The sequence below is a fragment of the Suricata suricatta genome, chromosome X (genome assembly GCF_006229205.1).
Source record: "Suricata suricatta isolate VVHF042 chromosome X, meerkat_22Aug2017_6uvM2_HiC, whole genome shotgun sequence".
NCBI classification, from domain to species: Eukaryota; Metazoa; Chordata; class Mammalia; order Carnivora; family Herpestidae; genus Suricata; species Suricata suricatta.
This window is the reverse complement of record NC_043717.1, coordinates 98,780,464-98,805,166: the sequence shown is the minus strand read 5'-3', so window position 1 is coordinate 98,805,166 and position 24,703 is coordinate 98,780,464. Positions and strand designations below refer to the sequence as shown.

General features: G+C 42.9%; 1 protein-coding gene across 2 annotated transcripts in view; it reads left to right on the top strand.

Moving 5' to 3' along the window:
* FGF13 (fibroblast growth factor 13) overlaps positions 1-24,703 on the top strand; it is a 476,958-nt gene that overhangs the window by 270,574 nt on the left and 181,681 nt on the right. The window contains exon 3 of one of the 2 annotated variants that reach the window (XM_029930736.1): positions 10,318-10,485. The exons of the other annotated variant lie outside the window; for it this stretch is intronic. Coding sequence (XP_029786596.1) covers positions 10,318-10,485 — 168 coding nt within the window. The remainder of the gene's footprint in view (positions 1-10,317; positions 10,486-24,703) is intronic. 2 annotated transcript variants of the gene reach the window in all.

The following is a 24,703-nucleotide window of genomic DNA, read 5'->3' as shown; positions in this document are numbered from 1 at the left end:
CAGAATTTGATGCAAAAGCAATGCCTGGAGTCCATCTTGCAGCAATCTCTAAAGGTTGCCTAGAATTTCAGTCTCTAAGACACTATGACCCAAAGCACTCTGCATTAAAAACAAAATGAGGGAGACCAAATAAAAGTTTTCAATGGAGCCAGTCCCAATTCAACATTTTCAAGAAATTCCAGATGTCATTTTGAAAGAAATACCATCTGTCAGTCGATTGACTACTCTGTAAGCTATATAGCCATCTTTTTTTTTTTCCTGCAGGCCATTCCCCCTACTTTGGTTAGAAAACTAAAATGAAGGTTGCATGTAGCCTTGCAGAGGCTCACAAGAATGTAGTGGTGGACATGTTCTTCTTGGGAAAGGTGCTTTCACGTTAATTGGACTCAACCTCAGGTAACACTTAGGGAATGTACTTCATGCACATGGAGGACCTATCGAGGCTTAGGTGTTGTGACAGATGCTTCCACCCATAGCATCACATTTATTTCTTAAAACAGCCCTATTAGGAGTTGAACACTGATTCGGTTAGGTCATCTGTAACAGGTGGGAATTTGATGTGCCCAAGGTCATGGCTGGGTGGCAGGGGTCTCTCAAGTCCAGAGCTCTCTCTTCTATCCCATGGTTGGCTTTCCACAAATACACAGTTATGTGCTGCCCAGATAGTTGTTTGGCCTCAGGAAAGAAGGGAACGAACCCATACTGAGTCCCAGTCACCTCAGAATTTTCTGAAAAGACAGATTCTGATTCTCTTGGCCTGAACTTGGCGAGGCTAAGAGCCTGCATTTCTTTTTTGTTGTTATTATTATTACATTTATTTATTTTTGAGAGACAGAGTGTGAACAGGGGAGGTACAGAGAGAGAGGGAGACACAGAATCCGAAGCAGGCTCCAGGCTCTGAGTGGCCAGCACAGAGCCAAATGGGCGGCTCGTACCCATGAACTGTGAGATCATGACCTGAGCTGAAGTTGGACGCTTAACTGACTGAGCCACCCAGGCACCCCAAAGAACCAGCATTTCTAAAAAGCTCCTGTGTGGTATCTGTGCTGTAGGGTCAGGACCTTCCTTTAACAACAGCTATCATCCCATTTTGTGGGTGAACAAAGAGAATACATGGCTTGCCCAAGGTCACACTGTGGAGACCACTTATGATCTCAGTCAGGATTTGAAAACAGAATAGATTGATTGTAAGTCCTTTGCCAATACACCCTCTTGCATTCCCTGAGGCTTTTGAAACCTTCTCCTTCAGAGATCCATTTGTATTCCTTACTTAATCCAGGGGCCTGGCACTTGAAAATCCTAGTTTCTTTACAGCCCCTCCTTCTTTGCTCAGGAAAGCATCTTTGCAGTTAATCATGCCTGCACTCGTGGCTTTAATTTTTCTTTTGGTCCCTCAATTAGACACATTGGTTTGCCACCCTACCTGCACCTTAAAAACACCTGAGAAGCGTTTTAAGGCCTACCAAGATCCATACCCCACCATGAGACCAATTACATGAGAATCTCTGGAGGTGAGCATTTTACAAAAGCTACCTAGGTGATTCTAATTCTGAAGCTAGGGTGGAGAACCCCTGAATTACAAGGTGCCATGGAGCAATTTCTGGGAAATGTAGCCCAAGTTCCTTAACTGTGTCATGTCGTGAAAGAAGGTCCAACATATGTAGCCAATCACCAACAAAGCTCCCAGTGAATTCTGGGCACTATTTTGTTTTGTGACTGTGAGCTTAGACTACACTGTGTTTGAGCTTGTAGCATGTGTAACATTTGAAATAGCCATATGTCCCCTGAGGGTGAGCAGCCTATTATGAGAGGAGCTGATGAGGAAGGACCAGGGTGCAAGATGAAGCATCAGGGACTGGATTCAGGCCAAATGCACATGTTCTCACCAGCCCAAGACATTGATCTTGAGGGGTGCTAATAAGAATAGAGCTTGATTTTACTCAATTCAGCAAAACTGGCTACTGAGATAGTCATATTGAAAAATATTAAGGGTCACCTGAGTGGCTTGGTTCAGCATCCAACTCTTGATTTTGGCTCAGGTCATGATCTCAGGTTCATGAGATAGAGCCCCACATCAGGCTCTGTGTTGACAGCATGTGGCCTGCTTGGGATTATCTCTCTCTTTCTCCCTCTCTCTCAAAATAAATAAACATGTAAAAAATGAGAACACAGGGCAGGGGTGGCGTAATGCTATGGTAGAGCTATGGACAAACCACCATGGTTGCTCAGGCTGGAATGGAACTGCTGTGTGGAGATCTGGACTGCTGTATAGTCTTACACAGGGTGTAGCCCACCTGCACAAAGGTGTGTGGCAACACTGGGCTGAGATGTAGAAAGAAATGGCAAGAGTGAAATGATCAGGGACCAGAGATCTCCTTTCACTGAGGATAGTGTGGAAAGGCTTAACATAGTCATTCCCACCCCTAACCATGCAGTTGGAGGAGCTTGGAAATCCACCAGTACTCTTGCCCAAGCCTGGAGATTCTGGTTTAATTGACCTGGGGTGGCACCATGGGTTTCTTAGTTTAAGAGTTTCCCAAGTCACGCTAGTGATCGACCACAGATGAGATCCACTGGTTTCGATTGTATTTGCACTGGGCCCAGGACAACGTAGACAGGCAGCAATGGCCGGGAGAGGCACAACAAACAGCTGGCGCTGTCATTCTCCATATGTGGTCCTTGCCCAGTAGCATCAGCAGCACTTAGGAACTGGTTAGAGATTGGATACGCACTCTCCAGCCCAGACCATCTCAATCAGAAACTCTGAGGGAAGGGCCCACTCATCTGTGTCTTCACAAGCCTTCTAGATGAGTGTGGCAGGTGCTTCAGTTCAGCTGGGATGTGAGCAGGGTGTGTGGCAGGATCGTGCAATGGCACGAAGCTGGAGAACTTGACTGTGCCATGGAGGTGGGCCGCACAGCCAGCATTCTTACACGGAGTGCATTTTTCTGTGGTCTTGCTCTTTCTCTCTCACATGCTTAAAATTGCAGCAGGGGTAAAATCTGGGCATTCATGCAGGTGTGCAGGACCTCGGATAGCACCCTCTGCTCTTCCTACGGAAGCTGCCACTTACCTTGTTAACCGACTGACTCATCTCTGTCTTCATGAGGAGGATGCATCCTCCCTGGTTGACTTGGGCCTTCAGAAGATGGGAAGGCCAGGCTTCAGGAAAGCTCCCTGAATGAGGTCCGAGAGGGTTTCCCAGCCTCCTCTTCTTTCTTCTCATCCCCACCTGAGCCAGGTCTTTGGTTGGCTGGGCACAGTTCTTTACAGCAGGGGCTGCCCAGTGTTCTCATTCCCTGGACAAAGTCTTTGCCCTAGGCTGAGTAATGACCCCACTGATGTGTAGCCATAGTGGTTTGTATCTCGCCAAAGGCTTTCTGTTACCCAGGCGATTGGCACGCTTGCTGGTGCATTTTCCTCTTTCTCGTCTGGACTTTGTGGGGCAATATTCATTCCCTGAATGGAATAGCCGAACGCTTGTAGGATGCCGAGCATCTCCAAAGGCCACAAAGGGACTTCCAGGATTGGCGCTTTTTCTTTACAAAGAGGTTTGTAAACCAGAGGTGCTTTACCCATTGTCATGTCCAGTGGTTCTCAGCTAACGTGACTTGGCTTTCATCCTGCTAGGGAGGGATCTTTGATAGTATCTGGAGATTTTTTGGGTTGTCAAAACTTGACCAGGGGTGGGGGGATGCTAGTGGGTAGAGGCCAGGGATGCCACTCAGCATCCTTCGGTGCACAGAACAGCCTCTCAACACGAAGAATTTTCCAGCCCCAAATGACTAAAGTGCCAATGTTGAGAAACTTATTTTTGAAATGGGAAAACTGAGGCTCAGAGGCAAGGTGGCATTCCAAAGGTCACCCAGAAAGTCAGTGGTGAGTCAAGGTTGGGATCTTGGTTTCCTAACTGCCAGAGTGCAGTGCTCAACGGTTCCATTTCTGTCACAGATAGCGTTTCCTCCATGGCCGCTACCACTGGGCGCTGGCCAGATGCCTGGCAACGTGCTGAACTCCTTCCATTTATGAACCTTTCCTCCTCACATGCACTTGCAGGGCAGGTGTGACTATTCCTAGAGGGAAGTGATCTTATACATGCAAACCTACCATGTGCAAAGCATTGTAGGCCATTAGATGATACCAAAAGACACGGTTCTTGCCCACTGGGAATTTACAGTCAAGTAAGTTGTGGAGGAAAGACACATATATGAAAACAATTATCTGAGGTGCCTGGGTGGCTCAGTCAGTCAAGCATCCAACTTCAGCTCAGGTCATGATCTTGCAGTTCGTGAGTTTGAGCCTGCATCAGGCTCTCTGCTGACAGCTCAGAGTCTGGAGCCTGCTTTGGATTCTGTGTCTCCCTCTCTCTCTCTGTCCTTCCCCTGCTTATCCTCTGTCTCTCTCCCTCTCAAAAATAAAAGAAAAATTTTAATTTAAAAAAAAGAAAATAATTATCAGTCTACCTTTTCAGTAAAAGCCTCTGATCATAACCAAAAAGCTGTCCAAACACATGACAAGATAAATTTCCTACAGAGTAATACGGAAATTAAGAGTTAGAGTGAGCCATTTACCTTAGCTTTGTGGGAAGCCTGCGTGAAGCAAGAGGGCATTCTCCATCTGATTAATGAGAATTCTTAAGAGTATTATGAGTGAGGCACTGTGCCGGGCCCTTCATATACAGTGATAAATGAGACAAATAACGGGCCTGCCTCAGAGAGCATATTCTTGTGGGAAGAGTGAGACCAGACATTTGCATACGTGCCCACAGACATGCATGTGGACGGTGTGTGCACACAGACATGCATGAATATATACGTGCATTTACAAACTGTGGGTGTAACAAGTGCAGACCCACCTAAGGCAGCTAAGAAGACATGTCAAAAGAGGTGACATTTAAGTAGAGCCCTGAAGGATATAAAGGGGGAGTCACAGTGCACAGCAAATACAAGGCCTTCAGGCAGGAAAAAGCCTGCTATAGCCCAGGAACATCTAGTGTGAGTAAGAAGAAGCATTAATGGAATCGAGGAGGTGGGAAGCCACTATCATAGGGAGTCTGCATTTCATTTTACCATGAAAAGAACAAAACAGCCCAAACAAGCAAAATTTGGAGGAAATCCTAATCACAGTTGAGCGGGCTGAATGGCTATGCGGGAGGTCTCAAAGAAGAAGGAAATTGAAATTTCTAGAAGCATTTTATTTATTTTTTATTTTTATTTTTATTTTTCTTATTTTTTTGTGGTTTATTGTCAAGGTGGTTTCCATATAACACCCAGTGCTCATCCCAACAAGTGCCCTCCTCCATGCCCATCACCCATTTTCCCCTCTCCCCCACCCCCCATCAACCCTCAGTGTGTTCTCCGTATTTGAGAGTCTCTTATGGTTTGCCTCCCTCCCTCTCCTTAACTATTTTTCCCCTTTCCCTCCCCCATAGTCCTCTGTTGAGTTTCTCCTGTTCCACTTATGAGTGAAAACATATGGTATCTGTCCTCTGCCTGAGACTTATTTCACTTAGCATAACACCCTTGAATTCCATCCACGTTGCGACAAATGGCCAGATTTCATTCTTTCTCACTGCCATCTAGAAGCATTTTAAAGTTGCTTTTACATTGATCACTAGTATTCAATTCCAGTAAGTGACTTACTTACTTAAGTTACTCATTTGCATTGAAACCTGCCATCTTGATCATATCCACTGTGGTAGTAAAGCTTAAATATCATATCCAGATAAGTACATGATAGTTATCTGGAAGGCAAAATGGAGGTCTTGAGCTAACTCATCCTGTGATTGAATGTCCTTTTCAGCATGACAGATGTTCGGTGACATGGAAGAGTAATTGCTCCAATTACTCCGTTTTCTTCTCACTTTCTTTGTCATTATGTGAGGATATTTGATAAGGTGTGTATTTTGCCACATTTTCTGATTCATAGGTGTTTTTATGTACTTGCTTGTTGGAGTCACTAACATATGTCTAATAACTTTGATTGGTAGCTCCAGTCATTTCGTTTCCATTGCCCTGGCGATCTCAGATTTGCTTTGATTTAAAATCATGTATCATTAATTAAGTATGTTGAGTCATCTCTGGGAAGAGTTCATCTGAAAGCCAAAAAAAAAAAAAAAAAGCATCACCAAATAATCAAGGGTCTGTCAACTACTTTCAGCTTGAAGCCAGCAAACCTTGTGACTTACACTGGCCTGGTGAGGGGCAGGTGCCTGTATGCCATTGTCTAGTGTCCTAGGCTGTCTCTGGTGGCTTTTCCCTCTTTGAATAAAGAAAGAAAAAATTTTTGGAGATGGGGTAATCTTTTAAGCTAAGTCATACCAAAGATCCCAATCCATTTTTAATATATTTGTACAAAGCATCTTTAGATTTTTCAACACACTGGAATCCTGGCTTGTAGGCTTGGCTTTTCCAATAACTCTGTGACTTGTCTAGTTACTTCCGCTTCCTGAACTGTATTTTCCTTATGTTTTAAGACAAAAGGGTTGCATGTATTCTCTAAAGAAATTTTGTTTGGAATGACTTGGAGGATTACAGTGTAGTGTTTGTGATACTACTAAATATTTGGGTAGTTGTTTTATGTAGTCAACGTTATATTTATTGATAAAAGTTATAGAGTAAAACAACTGGGGTTTTTTTCAACATAGGGATAAATGTTAACTTCTTCAATTGAGAACATATTTAGAAGGTACATTACATTGGGATCAATTTTTATTTTATCAATATTTGAGTTTTGATATAGATTGTTGCTTTCTTGATGTCTAGTTTGAAGTGGGAATACTGTATTTCTGTAACATGAGTAGCTTAGGCCAGGTCATCGGGCTTAGACTTAAACTCCCTTCCCTTGCCCCAGCCCCCCCCACCCCCATCCTTGATCTTGGTAATAGTGCCAGTCCAGTGCTACTGCTGGGAAACCAATTCTAGATGCAGGATTGCCCACCTGAATGTTAGGTCAATAGAACACCTTTTATAATAATCCCTATTTCTTTCTTAAATTGTGATCATAACTATCATTTCACCCCTAAGGTCACTTATTCTTGTCACTTCCATGTCTGAGTATGCCACCTGCCAGTGTCTGTGTGTCTGGATGTGTGGATTTGCGTGTGTGCACTCATCTTCTCCCAACTTTCGACCACTCCTGTGGGACTTTGGAATTCCCGAGTAGGTGGGCTGGATGGTCAAGGCCAAGGGTACTGGCTGTGTGTGTGCAGTTTCCCATCAGAGGCTCTCCCCTTGGTAGCTATTGGCATGGGGCTCAGCAACCTTTCTCAGAGCATGGGCCTCATGGTGCAGAGATCAACCATGAGCTACTCTTACTGTCTTGAATTTCTAAAACTGGAGGAGGCTTTGTGTAAATCCGTTGTCTACCTCAGCATTGGAGTCATCTGTCTGTCTACCTCCAAGTTTGGATAAATCTATTACTGGGGAGGGCAGCAGGAGTCATTGAATAAATGTGGGCAAATGGTTCAAATGAACAGAAGGAGGAGTGGTTCTCAAAGGAGAGCAGTCATGTGCAAGGAGGGAGTGCGCTAGAAAGGGGAAAATGGCAGAAAACATTAGACTAGGCCAAGGAAAGAAGAATCACATGCTTTTTTTCCTCTTTGGATGAGCTGGCTTTTTCACAAGCCTCCTCTCCCCTTTATAGAGCCTATTCAACATGGACACTCGGCATCTTTAGCCCCTTTTTAGAGTGGTACATTTAAGGTGCCCACCTGCCCTGGTGCTGGGATCGTGTGGCAGGTCTCCCGTCAATCTGGTTGCTGTCATTGCACATACAGCCACTGTCCTACTTAAGGGAGCCCTGGGAATAAGTGAACTTGATGGAATAGTTTTTATTTTTCATGTAGACTATCCTCCAGTTCAAAAATGTTATAGACCTGAGTGAGGTGTTGACTGTACAGCATCACCTCTGGTTAAAAAGTCCACTGTGTTTCTCGCTCTTGTGTCTCGTGACACCAGGCTATTGATAGACTGACTTTTTTCTGTTTTACCTGAATTGACTGGTGCTTGGGGCATTGAGCAGAGACAGCCCGAGACCCAAAGCTGAGCCATTAACTCCCAGATGTCCACAATTTCCAAAGAAATGTTCTATGCCTGTGGTTACTACTCATATGGTTTCTTAAACACTCTCACCTTTTGCACTTGCTGAATTGAATCTGAAGAAGGAACAGGAGAGAGAGAATTTTGTGGAAACCAATTACCCTGCACTTTGGTGACCTTCGTGCTTTCCCCATCATGGTGAATTTAGGGGCTGGTTCTAGTATCATTCAGCATGTTGCTTTTATTGGAATTTTGTTGTATGGTACAGATAACCGGTTGTATCTAATTAAACAATAATGATGGCAGTGCAAGGCATTTTCTGGGAATTAATGACCAGCTGGGAGAAGCTGATGGCTGGAGAGTCAGCAAAAGGCTATTAGCTTCAGTTGGCCATTAATCTCCAGAAATGGCCATTTGTGATGTCATTGTTGGTACTGAAACATGAAGAGTGGAAGACAAGGTACTGATGTTTATCAAGGGCTTCTGAATAACACGTTCCCTATGTATTACCGAAAAGTTGTTCTTCTCAATACTCCACCCATCCCTTGATCTTAAAAATATGTTTCTGATATACAGTGCATGAGAATGGAATTTCTCAGTGTCTATATAATCATGGAGAGTTTCTTTTTTTGAAGAGTTCCAAGTTTGGGAGGTTTTCTTTAAATATTTTGGGTAGTAAAACCAGAATCGGTCTTCAGCTGTGATGTTGGAATTTGATAAGTGTCTATATTATCATAACTATCTGCTCAGAGCAGGAAATGGTTGCAAATGTTTTGAATAGCAGCTGTTACTAGCAAAGATGTGCATTTCACAACGAGATTCTATGGAGTTACAGTCCCATTCCTAGGAGATGAAGGGAAATCTTTCTGCCAGGAAAACTGTGATGGTGTGCCTATATAATATTTTTGATTGCTGCTGCCGAATGCTAGAGGAAAATAGAAAGGGGGATGACTAAAATATTCATCACCTTCGTGCATAATTTAATGGCTTATAAAGGAAGACAACATTTCCACACACAAGCCATCCATCAAGAACTTGTTCTAAACTCATAATGCTAATTTCAAAGTTTTGTTGGGTTTTATACCATTTTTATCCGAACATGAAAGAAAGTTCTTGAAGGTCATTAAAATCCCAGCCGGTGGCGAGCTGGGAGTATTGTGCCAAACCCAGATGCTTCACGTCCCCCCTAATTTCAACCATAGGCTGTTTATATTGTATAAACACCCCAGCATTATTCTCTCAATAAGAAGGTTGCTGGTGATATCGTTCCTTCTAAACGCATGCTAAGTGTATGCATTTGGGGGAGTAGAATGAGTCAGCATGCCATTAATCACAGCTTTAGAGGCACTGACTCACTCCTGGCAAAATGGAATGGCCTCACTGGGAAGGGTGTGAAAGAGAAAACAAAAATCCATTCTGTGGTCAGTTCCCTGTTTCTGCAAATGCAGATCAAATTTGCACCCCCTTGGATGGGTGGCTTGGGGGCTAAAGAATGTTGCGGTGGGCCCCATAGAAGCAGACCCCATGTTTTTCCAGGGAGAGAGCACTTTGACATTCATGATCTTGGCTTAGGAAATGCAGAAAGAGTCTGGAAAGAAAAGGTGAGCCAAGAGGGGCTATGTGTATATCTAAGGCCAAAATTAGTGAACCGGGCCCTGCCCTTCCAACTCCTCAACCAGGTAGGTCTTTGATCCAGATCCAACTGTCGATTGTTAGGCTCTCAGCTGAAACTCCTTGTCTTCATTAAGGGGTTCTGAATATCTGAAGTATATTTGCAACAGCCCCGGTTCTCTTTGAAAATCAAAGATTAAAAAGCAGCGCCCTTGGATCTTCTGTCAGACTTCATGTATGTTGCACTGGAAACCAGGTTCTCCAAGGAACGAACCATAAAGGAATGCGCTGATAATTGGTGGACATTCCCCGCAAATATTGATGTGGTATCTTAACTTGAAACATGTGAGCCCTACACGGTGTTTATTTAGCTACAATATGGTTGTTGCTGTTAGAGCGTTTTACTGGGCTGCTGGCACAGTTGAACACCGTTCAGTTTTCCTTAGACTCATGACAGGGGGATGTGTAGTTGAGTAAGCCACTCCCGGGGCTTCGGTATTTTCAAGCCAGTCCCTAAAAAGCACATCGGCAAGCTATTAAATGTTCTTGGCAACTTTTCTCAGGGATGTTGTTTCTTTAGTCTTCCCCGGGAGGAGATGTGATTTAAGACGTTCGCTACTTTCATGAAGCTCTAACTCGAGTTCATTTTGTTATGTGGTGACCACAGTTCTGGATGACGCCCCCCCTGGCACACAGGAATACATTATGTTACGGCAAGATTCCATCCAATCTGCGGAATTAAAGAAAAAAGAGTCCCCCTTTCGTGCTAAGTGTCACGAAATCTTCTGCTGCCCGCTGAAGCAAGTGCACCACAAAGAAAACACAGAGCCCGAAGGTTTGTGCACGACGGACGCGTGTTTTGCTTGTTTTCTCTCATTATTCTTTCTCTCTCTCTCTCTTTTTATTTTGACTGTGCATTGCCCTCTGGTGTGCTGTGTGATGTTTGGCCCCTGACATAGTTAGGAGGCCCCTGGCTCGCCGGTGAATGTGTTATGCAGGCTCAGATGGGATGCCGTATAACACACTCATCTCTGGCACGACGCGCGGGCAGCCTACTGCTTTTCACAGCTGAAAGCATTTTCAGCTGCTGTCCTTACATTGCCCCATCTTGGCTGCCGAAGCCGCTTGCTCCTGTAGCCAACATCTGGCCAAGTCTGTCCCCATCACCTTGCATTCCTGAAACAGCTGAGGAATGACGCTTCCCAAATGAAATCAGGAGAGGATCGTTCCAAATTTTCTAAGTCTCCTCCACTCCATACAGCTTCTGCCTTGTGCTCGAAGAATGCTCATCATCTACTTATTAGTTCGCTGCCGCGGGCCCTGACTTCCCATGTCATGCACGCCCAGTTGCCCTCTGCCATGGTGAAATGCATGCCTCAAGGAAACGATGAGTAGTTTGATGTTTTTCCTTTCAGCTCGAGTACAGGTTTGGAAAACGCTCCTTGCTGTTACTTAAACTGAGGTCAATGGCGAGTGCCTCGCAATCCGCGCTACAAATCTCTCTCTAAAGTATCTCGGCGTCTAGAAAGATCATTCATACATCCTCCACCCCACCTCCACCCCCACCACTTTTCTGCACCCAGAGAACAGGAACATTTTTCACATCACACAACGTGGTCAACTCTTTGCCATTTGTGTACATTTCAACTTCCAAAGTGACATTTGAGAAGTGTCCTGTATATTGCTAATTACTTCGTAAAACAGCCTCTGTCCTTTGGCAGTCGGCGTACACTTTGGCATACATGGCTCTGGTGTGATTTCTAAAAGTGACTTTGTCCCTATTTCCAGTTGCCCTTTTACAACATGATGGGTGTCTTCCTTACAGCTGTCTTTCTGACCTAGAAAAAATCTGCCACGTGGTTCTGTTCAAAGTTTGGTGTGTAAAGGAAATTACTCCGAATTGACTCTAGCCCACAGTTCTGGTACCAATTTTTTTACACCTCGGAGTTTCCTTTCTCCTCACTTCCAAATGGAGTTTTCAGTGTCCATTGGCAAAAAAGGAGAGGTGTATGTTTCTTCTGTGTTCATTTGTATTTCAGCAATAGACTAGAGCGTTTACGTTTGTTTCTGCCCATACTTTGGTATCCAAGCTGTCTACTTTGGGTAGGAATTGTGATGCCAACTCTTGCTCAACTGGAGATATAAATGGTGACCCCTTTACAGTGAGTAAAAGAAATCTTTTGGTGGCTTAGTACAGAAGATTCCAACTTGACCTTATGCTTCAACTATACTGTTGTTGAAAGGTCTTGTTTCATTATATGTAGTTAAGCAATTGTCATTGGTTGAAAGGTTTTGTTTCATTGCAATATTTTCTGCTCTCTTTTCTCTAAAATTATGTGTGTGTGTGTATTTGCAAGTATAAAACCAGTACCTGCATTAGAGATAGAGGCTGTTTTTCTACTTGCACGCAAGCCTGCAAAACCAATTTTGACTTGAGCATGAAAAATAAGCCATTTATGAAGCACCTGGTTAAATTCAGTCAAGCAATCAGTTAGAAACTTATGTCAAATTGTTTTAACAGCCCTCAGAGTTAAGAAAAATACAGTTGAATAACTAAATTTATACCCCCATCCCTTTTCATATTACATACAATTTTTCAGGATCTGTGAATTTTCAAAATATCATCTGGAGCTTATCATGTATACTGTTATGAATGTTTTCAGACATGAATTCTTTAGAGAACGGGTAGCGGTAAAACTCCTTAGACAAGGTTTGGAAAAATTTTTAATGTCATTTCATTCACACATCCAGTGGCTGTCCTCGTGCTTACTGTGACTGCCATTCTTTCACTTGTACACTTTGATGATGGGCATTGTCTTCTTTCAGGTTGAAGATTTTCCTTATCTTGCTCTCCTCCAGGCCCTCTGAAATAGTGAAGCTAGTAATCTCCCCTCTAACTCCTATGGGCTATTTGTAAATAGTATTAGACCCATTACAGGTTCCCTGGAGTAACGTTTGAATACTGTTTACAATTTCACTGTCCTCCCTTCCAACAAGGTCCCAGAAGTTAATGGCACACCCAGACCTTGAAAGGAAAACACTTGATCTCTGTGCAAATTTAGCAGGGTCCAGAAGACCTTAGACGAGGATGAAAGCAGTCATGCTGTGGAAGAGATCTAGGATAAATCAGGAGACAATGCCAACAAATGAACATGCTTACTCCGTGTAGGATGCCAAAGCTTGTCTTTTCCAGGAGGCGGGGTAACCGCGGGTTTGGAAGGGTCCAGTGGTCATTCTGGAAGATGAGTTTCGGCAAGACTGCTTTTTCAGTGCCGTCAAGTACAGTCACTAGTCTTCTCTTACAGTTGCTGTAACATGTTATTACAATTAGCAGAAATAAAAAGGCCTCTTGAATACAAATAGAATCTTAATGCTAAACGACAGCCACACCTCGAAACATCTCAATATCATGTGAAGCATTTTGAAGAGAGTTCCTCTCCTGGCGTCTGTGCCAAAGCACGAGACCTTAATTGACCGTGGCCGCGGGTGCCCACCAGTTTCACCACATGTGAAGGCGTGGACAAGATCTGTGCAATGCTGTCCTGGCAGCACGACCTCTTCTGATGAGGTGGGTTTTCTATAACCCGCAAGTGCGAAATGAAAACTTCTTTGAAATTGAGAGGAAAATAAAAGTTGGACTTGGGTAAGTTTTGGAAATGACAAATTTAGGTCAAAGAGCTTTATGTGTATTATGATAAAGTTGTGACTAATTTTCTTCTTACTGAATTGCTAAAAATCGAGCAACTATTTTTATATTATTATAGACACAGTCTTGGTGTTTCTTTTGATTGGTGACGTCTTTGTGAGGACCTGATTATTCCCATAGTTTATGACCGCTTGAGATGTGGTACAGATTATTTCTTTACTGCTCACCGTCTTCTTTCTTTGAAAAGGTACTTTTGTGTTGTGTCCAGAGACCTCAGAACCCATGTGAAATAATACATTGAAGGACGGAACTATCCCACTGGCTTTTCAGGATACACGAAGGCCGAATTGCCCTTTGCCAAAAACAGGTTTCTATTTCTGAGCAGCCAGTTCCAAAAATAAGTTCTTTAATCTGTTCCGAATGCTTGTGATTTTCAGTGATGTGATTACTTCCATAAAAACCACTTATGATGTAATCTTATGTGAGTACCGGAATTTGGCCCGAGACACACATACAAGTGTCTGAGAGTCTATTGTGGCTCAGTACCAGCAATGCTCTGTGTTATAAGAAAGCCACATGGAGAGTGGAAGGTATTATGAAAATCTTTTTTCTTACTGTTCCAGGAGTTTTTTGGCAAGAAAAAATACAATCCTTGTAGCTTTCTTCTTTTCTTCGCTATTGTGCATGCCAACGTGAAATCGCTGATTTAGCGTAACTTCTGAAAGCCAGTCTATTATCCTTGTAGTTGCTGCTTCCTAAATGCTAGTCATGGAGCTTTTAGATGTTTGAAGGTTGCTCAAAAGAATCCCACCAAGATACCCAAGTTTGCAAGGTGATAACTGCTGAAAATCTGAGAAAAATCAATCATGGATTTCCAGCCTTTGCTTTTAGGATTAAAAACCCTGATTATAATAATAAATTTGAAGGAGTTAACACAATATAGGAAAATGTTACAGAGCTCAGGGGTTTGTCATCCACCATCTTTTAATCAACCATTTGGCCTTTCTTCGTACAGTCCTGTTTTCATGTGATTTAAATATCTATGTATTCCATCTCCCTCAGGACATCTCTAACCTTTTAATTCAGAGAGGCATCCAACCATAGTGACTTTGGTTGGAGGAGAAGAGAATCTGTACTCCAGAGTGGTGACGAGGTATGGCAGCTTTTACCAACCAAAAGAAAGCCAAATGTTAAGGGGACATATTTGTAACTAGCGCCAACGACTGTTACTCTGATATTGCCTTGGTTTCTGTATACCAAAAGAGAATACGATCCCGTGAGTGTCATCAGTCTTGCCTAAATGGTAGGAGACGAAGAAGATAGAAGATTATTAAGGAAACAGGTGAAGGGAAGTGTCTTTCTTTTCATCCTTAGCTTTTCTTCAACTTTGTTGTCTCCTGTTGAGTGTCTTCCTCATTTTGATAATTACCCTTTTGAGAACAATGGGTCAAATACTATTTGAATTACTAGTTTGATAAGAACTAAGCAACCTCTGATGCTTGATACCTTGAAAATGTCTTGACTTTCAGAACGGATGTAACTGGGTTCCATATCTGCCCCCTTGAGGATGGGAATTGAAGGGATATTCCTCTTTTATTAGACAAACATGGAGCCATATGTTTGGGTGACTCTGAAGAGATAAAAGACTTTATTCTTAATCTTTTCATTTCAAAATAACCATGACTTAGGGTCACCTTGCCTTTGATGTATTACCTGCAGGTCATTGAAGCAAATGGCAGCTTAATTGCAGAGTCACCAGAAGGATTTTAAAACTGGTCCAAATTGAAATCAAATTAGAGCCAGAAATCTGAAGGCTTTAGTGGTTAGTAATGAATAAACACCAACCTCTCCCCCAAAAGTATTCAAATGTGTTCCTCTCTGTTGCATGTCTGCTATATCTTAATAGACAACTTCTGTCCTAAAACATTAGGAAACTACTAATGGCACATTCTCTATTGGCTCTTATTTCCGACCTATAGCAGCAAATATGAAATTCAGTCATGTTTTGGGGATGGTTTCTTCTCTCTGGAAGACTCATAATTTGACCATGGAAGTATACTTAATAGCTTGTAATTCGATTTCAGGCCAGAATGAGCATTTATTATTCTCTTTCTAGTTACATGCATCTCAACTCCATCTCCAGGCTGGCCTTTACAGTGGAAACTAACAACCATTCATTCCGAGAATATGACTCACTTTTTAAAGCAACAGACATCCTGTCTTATTGAGCCTAGGTGTTTGCATTGAGCTGGCAGTGACGTTTTCCTAGGAAGTGTTCTCTCCTTTACAACTCTCTCAGCCTAGGTTTCTCCTTGGTTAATACTGAAGGCAAATATTTCCCCTGTGTGAAGCCAACACTGATGATCCGTTTCAAGTTGTTGTTGTTGTTGTTTATGTTTAAAATAATACCGCTCTGGGAAAACGCTCTGAAAGGTTTACTGGCTGAAAAATGGTATATGGTGATGATTTTAATTAAAAAAAAAAAGAAGTGAAAATCTAAGTGCCGATACTTGAAAACATTATCCATCCATCAGGGATTGTTTCTGAGGCTCGGATACCTTAGCAACTCCTTGTGCTGTTGTTTTCTTTTTCTCTTCCCAGCCAGTTGATAAGCCACTTAAGAAAATATGCCATTCTGACCCAGCATGATATGACCCAGGTAGGCTATGTTCCTTGTCCAAAAAGGCATGGCCTGAATGACTTTTAGCTGTTTCCCCAAACCAAGCCCAACCCTAATGCATGGGGGTCTCCCTGTGATAAGGAGATAGAGAGGAAAGTGTCCCTGTCTTTGCTTCCTTTTTACCTTGTCTTTTGTTTTCAGCCTTAACTTGCTTGCCTGATTGAAGAGAATGTGCAGACTAATTATACTCTCTTTCACGTGTTCTTAAATGATTAGCAGATTGATATTTTCCAAATTATGTTCCCGAAACATTGATCACGTATCTATGTGAAAAGACAGATTCCTTGGTCACATACATGTTCCCCAAATTCCACGCCACTCATAGAGAGTCTGAATTCATCATAAGAGTATCGTAAAGGTTTTGAGGAGTCTTACAGATCAGGATTCTTACTTTGGGCAATTCCGTGGCAAACCTGCTCCAGCTACCAAATACTGTTGGTTCATAACACCTATCAATGTCCCTCGAACACACTTTGGGGAGCACCATGCCGGCTCCTCTGAGCATCAGTGTATTCCCCATCAAAGCTGGGCTTTGAGCGGTAATACACTTTAGAAAATGAATGTTGGCGCCCACCCACTATCTTTAGGGAAGTGCTTCTCAAAGTTTGGTTCATGGATCAGTGCTGAGTCTGAAATTACGTCTTACAAGTCAGTGATGAGTTAAGGAGCCCGTGGCAGAATGAAAATCAGCACACTGCTTTCTCCATCAAGAACGTACTACTATCTTACTGTGGAGAAACAACGTCAGCTGAATGAAATTAAAAAAAAATGTGCTTAGTGACATAGTTCACAGATCAGCAGGAAGTCTGCAGGCCACACTTTGAGTGATGCTGCTTTACATTTACTTTGATGATTCTCAACCTTGGCTACACACTGGAATAATATTGATAATATTGATGCCCGAGCCCAACATCAGACCAAAACCAACCACCTCAGCAATAATTTGTCCAGACAAAAACCCTAAAAAATCTCTTGTGGCAGAGGTAGTTTAAAAAAAAAAAAGAAGAAGGCTCCCCAGGTGATTCTAATGTGCTAACAGCATTGGGATCGCTGCCTTGGGAGAAAATCACCTTGGCACAAGGTCTAGTGTGTGATGTCAACTGTCAATTCAGAATTCTTATCATGCTGATTGCATGGGCCTCTTCAGGAGGTGCCCTGTGATGGGAGGGCACCGCTGGACAGGCAGCACTCATATGCCCTTTAGAACTCATGGCCATGTAAGGTATCCATCATTCGCAACATACCGGTGTGCACATGCATGCGTGCACACTCACACACACACACACACACACACACACACACACACACACATACACATATCCCTTTCTGTTGATAATTTCCTTTGCTGGACAGAAGCCTTTTGTTTTTAGGAAGTCCCAGTAGTTTCTTTTTGCTTTTGTTTCCTTTGCCTCAGGAGACATATCTAGTGAGAAGTTGTTTTAGCTGATGTCAGAGAGGTTACTGCCTATGTCCTCCTCTAGGATTTTAATGGTATCCTGTCTCACATTTAGATCTTTCATCCATTTTGAATTTACTTTTGTGTGTGGTATAAGAAAGTGATTGAGTGTCATTCTTTTGCATGTTGCTGCTCAGTTTTCCCAACACATTTGTTGAAGAGAGTGTCTCTTTTCCACTGGATATACTTTGTTACTTTGTCGAAGACCATATAGTTATGAGTTCATTTCTGGGGTTTCTGTTCTGTTCTATTGATCTATGTGTCTATTTTTAGGGCAGTACCATATGGTCTTGATTGCTACAACTTTGTAATATAACTTGGAGTCTGGAATTGTGATGCCTCCAGCTTTTCTTCACTTTTTCAAGGTTGCTTTGACTATCTGGAATCTTTTGTGGTCCCATACACATTTTAGGATTGTTTGTTCCAGTTCTGTCAAGAACACTGGTGTTATTTTGATAGGGATTGCATTAAATGTGTAGATTGCTTCAGGTAGTGTAGACATTTTAATAATATCTGTTCTTCCAACCCATGAGCATGGAATGTGTTTCCATTTCTTTGTGTCATCTTCAATTGCTTTCATTGGTGTTTTATAGTTTTCAGAGTACAGGTCTTCTACCTCTTTGGTTAGGTTTATTCCTGGGTATCTTATGATTTTCGATGCAATTGTACATGGCATTGACTCCTTGATTTCTCTTTGTGCTGTTTCATTATTGGCACACACCCCTTTCTGAAGTTTTCTTTCCTCTGCTGCTCTGTGCTTTTAGAAAAATAATCAGGCTTCTCCATAGGACCGTGGTAATCTGCCACCTTGTGACCAACATCCTTTCTTGCAAGCAATTGTTGCAACACGTGTCTTCTCAAACTGTGATTCAGCTGGCAAATGTGGGCGGAAGAGTTTCTCCGGACCCCATCCGCGTGTACCTACAGAAGAGGATGGAGAAGAAGAGTGTATGAATGTGCCAGGAAAGTACCACTGTGTATTCGCTTGATTGCTCCTGCTCCAGGGTGAGAATCAAAACGTGGCTCAAATTGCTCATGACCTGGGTGTCCGTCCCTGAGTTACACCAGAGGCTGCCGTGCCTCTTATCGATTACCACAGCATGTATGTGAAACTGACTTTGAGATGATCGGAAGACTTTCATTGCTATTCACAATTCTAAACCATTCCTAGCACTGTATATTACGCTGGTTCGGGCATTCATGTATTATACTCTACAGCATTTCTTAGCGTGCTCGAGAATAGACAGCTTGAATAATGCCCGCGGGAAAGTGTGGAGCAAGAGGTATAACATCCTGCATTTTATCAACACTTACCCTTGTCGTGCTTCACAGCTGATATCCGCACTCACTCCAACACATCAAAATCACATGTCCACTTCCAGCCCTGTGCTAGCATCTTTCTACTTACAAGCCCCAGCTATTTTAAGATATGTATTCTTGGAATGGCTCCAGGACAACCTTCAGGCCCATCCAGCTTTGGAAGCGACACGTGTACATTGGCCAAAAGTCCAGATCTCCACGGAGGAAGGGAAAGGACACAGATTCACTTAGCTGCTTCAACGTTAGAGGCACGATCACAAGATCCCTGTAAGGTAGGGGCTGCTACCAACGTTTTACAGATGCGTAAACAAAGACACAGGAAGGTTAAGTCACTTCCCTAATAAATGTCAGGACTTGATTTAAACCTGTTTTTTCTGGCCCCTGAGGCCCATGCTTTTCCCTCCGTGACTTCTCTATATGCTCAGTTTCCCCCCTCTTGCCTTCTACATGAGTTTATTGTCTAACAGCAATTTTAGTGAAGAGATCTGTTAGATTTAAAGGAATGAAATGCTGTCCACACTCCATTCTCAATCAATGCTATTAAAAGGAGTTGCCATAAGTAGTAGGGACTCAGGAGGGATTTGTTAATTCTGTGGGCCTGGAGTTGGATGTATTGAAACACTCAAAGGAAGGAGGTAAAATGCCCCTTACCTTCAAGGGGGTGATGACTTCATCTAGGACACACAAGAAACAGTATAATGATTGGCGAATAGCTAAATTCAGTTAGGATGCAGTTAAAACTGCCCTTAGATAAAATACATAAACAGGATGGGGCACCTGGGTGGCTCAGTCAATTAAGCCTCTGGCTCTTGTTTTGGGCTCAGGGCATGATCTCATGGTTTGTGAGTTCAAGCCCCATGTCAGGTTCTGCACTGACTGCATGGAGCCTGCTTGGGACTCTCTCTCTCCCTCTCCACCCCCTGTACTCTCTCTGTATCTTTCTCAAAATAAATAAAAATATACTTAAAAAATATTTTAAAAACCATTAACACATAAACAGGTTCTTTGCCTCATCTCCTTTCTCTAAGCCAGGAGCCGCTCGTCCCCCATAATGCTAGAACTGAGGAAAGGTGTCAGTTCTAATTATTAAAGACCGACTCAACTGCTTAATTTTTTCTCAGCTCAATAAAATTGCCACCATTGACAGGAATGTTATTAAGACTTGCTCTGAGCATTTCAATAAGATTAGGTGTTACCTAGCGGTCCGGATATTAGCAATGATTTCTCTTTCATCACTTGCCGGAGCCCTACTTTCCAGCTGAAGGTAAATGATTAATAAAAAAATAATTGACAATTATGCAGAATTTACTAGGTGCCAGGCATTTTTGCCTAACGCTACCTTAATTGTCACAACAATCCTCAGAGGCAAGTGGCATTTTTTTTCTCTCCATGTTATGGTCTCTCAATTATAAGAGACTATCTTATAATAAGGCTGGACCTAGAAAGGTCTTCCATTTTGTTCTCCCGTCACTCTAGTATCTTCTTGTTGAGACAAGCTGCTGGATACTCTAAGTAAGATCACAAAGGTGGTTGTTCTTCAGAGAGAAGAGAAATAGCCAGATTTAACATTCAAATGTTTATGGGGCACATTCTCATCAGATTTGACTTGGCCAGAATGGTTTACACACCGCAGTGTCAGAATTGAGATTTGTTCACTGTGCTGGTATACACTGATGTAGCTCCGGCAATGATATGATGATAAAGCCTTCATTACAAAGTGAGAGCTGACTTATGGCACGTGCACAAAAAGGCCTGCCAAAGCAGGTTGGATCACTGGCAAGATACTGTTCTGTGTGACTTTCACAAGGAGCGAGACTGTGTAAAACAGTCCATTTCTCTCCCGAAGCATGAAGAAGGAGGTCTCAGGGAATTTGCGTGATACATTCAGTGCTGGACATTGTATATTGTGCTTTGGTTAGATGCTTAGCTGTCGATTTTTAGCATCTTTTAGGCACCAGACCCTTCTGGTTTATTTTTGCTCATCTTCCCAACCCAAGAGATAGGCGTCATCAATCTTGAAGGACACAATGGGGAAACTGGGGTGTAAAGATAGGAACTAACTTGCTCAAAGTCATACTACTAATACGTGACTTAATTGGGATTTGAAGCCAAGTCTGTTTCACTCCCAGGCCTGGTTGGGTCTCTTCTACATTGTGCTACCTCTGCTTGCCTGATACGCTGACACCTGCCTCCCCCTTTTGGATGCAAGGCATGAGAAAGGAGCTCAGCACCATCCTTTCAACTGCTGGGGACAGGCGCTCTTTGGAAGAAAGCTACAGAACTGTCTTTAACCAGCACTCACTTACCCAGTGCTTCAATCAGGAGACTTCTCGTGCCTTCCCCCACAGTCTGGTTTGAAGGCTGCCATAAGCAGTAGGCCAAGGGCCAAACAAAGCAGCATCCTTGAGATTTGTCACGTGTTTCTTATTTTTAAATTTTTTTTTTGAAATTCCACTGCTGTTATTTCTTTCAATTCAAGTAATCTTTCATGCACTCTATTCCTTCCTTCTGGAATGTATTTTTTTTAATTGAGGTATAGTTGGCACACAGAGTTCTCTTAGTTCCAGGTGCACAACATGGGGAGTCAATAAGCGTGGGCACATTCTGTCACTGGGCATTGTTACGATACTACTGACTCTCTTCCCTATGCTTTACTTTTCAACCCCATGACTTATTTACTTATTTATTTTTATTGAAGTATAGTTGACACACGATGTTACATTAGCTTCAAGTGTACAGCATAGGGATTCGACAACTCTGTACATTATGTTGTGTTCCTCACAAGTGTAGCTACCATGTGACCGCACACGCTATTCTACTACCATTGAGTTTGTCACATGCTTTTGTTCCCTATAGCAACATCTGCTAACTATAGGTCATTTTTCCTGTAGTCCTTCCTTAAGTAAAATAATAGTTTTCCTCATGGAGCTACCAGACCTTAGAGCAGCCTTAACTGGCTCTGTCATGAGCTACCTCCCCAAGAAAAGAAAAGGGCTGACGTACAGTTCTGGGAGTGCCGTGTTGCTGAGGCAGATTCCACGCAGATAGAGAAAGCCAACGTGAGGTCATCCACCTTTGAGCATCCTCAGTGACAGCTCAGAGGTTCCATTCTGATGCTGGAGTTTTGTGACCTCCTTGGAGTGAGGCCAAAGGTTGCCCCCTTTTTAGGGTAGTCCATCTCCAAATATAGGGCAACTCTAAGGACACATATGTCTGTAAAGGGGTGATTTGCTCGTGCTGTCCCTCTCCCCTTGGGTGGGCACAGGGGACTTCCCTGGATCAGGTGCAGAGCCTTGACTGAGGACCTCCAAGGAGCAGGAGCTGCTATACTATATCAGACTATATCAGACACCTGCCATTGTCCTTATGGTGGCACATTTGGCTTCGCCCCTTCCAGAAACACAACACCCTGGGACAAGTGAAATGCGCCCCCTGTGGTTGCTAGTTGCCATGCAGAGAAGGTGTGAACACATGCACACAGGCGTCTGCAGATGACTGGTAAAACCGGTTCTTGAGGAAAACACAGACAGACAAGTAGGGGAGCTCACATGGTCACTCTACTGGGAGCCAGCCAGCCCAGCTACCCGCGACCTCATCACAGACTCCAGCAGGCCATTCTTATTTTTTTTTATGTTTATTTATTTTTGAGAGAGAGACAGAGTGTGAGGAGGGGAGAGGCAGAGAAAGAGGGAGACACAGAATCTGAAGCAGGCTCCGGGCTCTGAGCTGTCAGCACAGAGCCCGATGTGGGGCCCAAACCCACAGACTGTGTTATCATGACCTGAGCTGAAATTGCCAGCTTAACCAACTGAGCCCCCCAGGCCAGGCGCCCCTCCAGCAGGCCATTCTTACCATGGGGTCTTCCTAGCAAGCTGCCTCAGGCTGTGAACAAAACCTCCTTCTTTTCAAGCAAGAAGGAAGAAACAAAGGACATTTGAAACCATAGGGTAAGAGACACTGCCAGCCAGTGACGTTTCTCTTTTCTTCCTTCTTCTGCCAATTTCCTCTCTAATCACTTGATTTTTCTCTGAGAAGATAGCATTTTGGCTCTATGTAAGAAGGTTCATGAACCGAGTCAGTAAATTTCTAATTGACATGCATCATTAGCTGTTCACTTAGTGGATAATTGGCTAAACATACCCAGAATATTTACTGAGGGAGGAAAATGAAGTCCCCAAAGCCAATCGGGATAGTTTGGGAACCTTTTATTCTAGCGAAGCTTTATCTTTGAGAGCAGTTACTGGTATTTTAAAAGAGATCTATCTCCCTTCCCAAGTAGGACTCCATTTTAACATACATCTTGATTCCATCCCAACGGAATAGAGCTTTATTAAATAGATGCCACAGCATAACACGGTGTCTGTCAACAATAAATACCTAATAACCATCTCTCATTAGTTACCTCTTCAAATAGCAAATTTTGATATTCTGAGTTCAACCAGCTATTTGCCTTAATTCTGGGCAGCAAGTTACTGACAGCACTTACAGTCACCACTGGCAGAATTTATGTATTTGCCACCAGAAACTTACTGTCTTACAGGAGCACCTGGGTGGCTCAGTCAATTAAGCATCCGACTTCTGCTCAGGTCAACGATCTCTTGGCTCGTGAGTTTAAGACCCACATTGGGCTCTCTGCTGTCAGCGCAGAGCCCACTTTGGTTCCTGTCCCTCTTTCTCTCTGCACCTCCTCAGCTGATGCTTCTCCATGTCACAAAAATAAATAAAAACATCAAAAAAATTGTCTAAAGAAACTTTCTGTCTTATACAAGCTAGGCATTTAGCTGCTTACTAGGCATGGTATTGAATAAGGGCATTGTCTCTGCCCTCAAGGAGGAAGGACTGGAAGGAAAGGAGAGACTTTGAACTAGTCTATCAGATTAGCTCTTTGCGTTTTAAGTCACCCTAAAACATGGTGGCTTAAAACCAGAACAATTTTATTCTTCCTCAGAGTCTATAGGTTGGCTAGGTCCACTATAGGTCATGTATAGGTTCTGCTGATCTAGACTGAGTCAATTCATACATTAGCTGGTGAATTAGTTTGGTTGTGACTGTTCGAGAATGGACTTGTCTAGGACCACCCAGCTCACCTCCACGTGTTTCCAAATGAAGTCCCATGAATCCATTTGTGTGTTTCCTTCATGTATTCATTTAGCATTTAATGAGCAACTTTTATGTATCAGACACGACAGGGTCCTGCCTTCAAATTGCTCAGGCATGAGTTCAAGGTGGGTGGTGCACATTTAAGACTTACCAGCCTATGGAAGGTAGTAAAACCAGAAGAGCAGAGGAGATCACCTAGGGAGGGACAATAGGCAGAGAAGTGAGCCCTGGGGCACACCAGGATTTTAAGGTGCTGTAAAAGACAAGGGACTCGTCAGATGGGAAAGAAGGAAAGCAAAGAGAATGAGGCACTGAGGAAACCAGGAGAGGACTGAGCTTTAGGAAGCAGGGAGAGATCAGTGGGCAGAATGCAGTACGGACTTACTGATTTATTGCAAGCCTCTTCTATATCCCTTCTAACATCTACATTTCATGGCTCAATTCATTTCAATGTAGAACAGGTGTCTCTCCACTTCTCTCACTGTAGTAAATAACTGGCATAAATCACTGAAACGCACTTGGTGAGAACGACCCCTGATAGGATGGAGTGATAAGGAATAACATAGTACCTATTATTCCTTTAGTGATAGGTCTTTGTAGAGATGTCATTGATTTTTCTTCTCCATAATGTATCTAAAGTTTTAAGTCTTTGCCAAGACTGATTTATTCTTTTCTTGTTTGTCCTTTTTCATGTAATTAAGCTTGCTCAATACTTTTGAATAGCCTAAAAATATTGGACCACTGGGAATTCAAGTGAAAAGTAATTGCCTCTTGAGTTTAGTATTTAAAAACGGACATACTTTGGCATTGTATTAATATGCTGCAGTCAAGGATGACATGACATGAGTTTC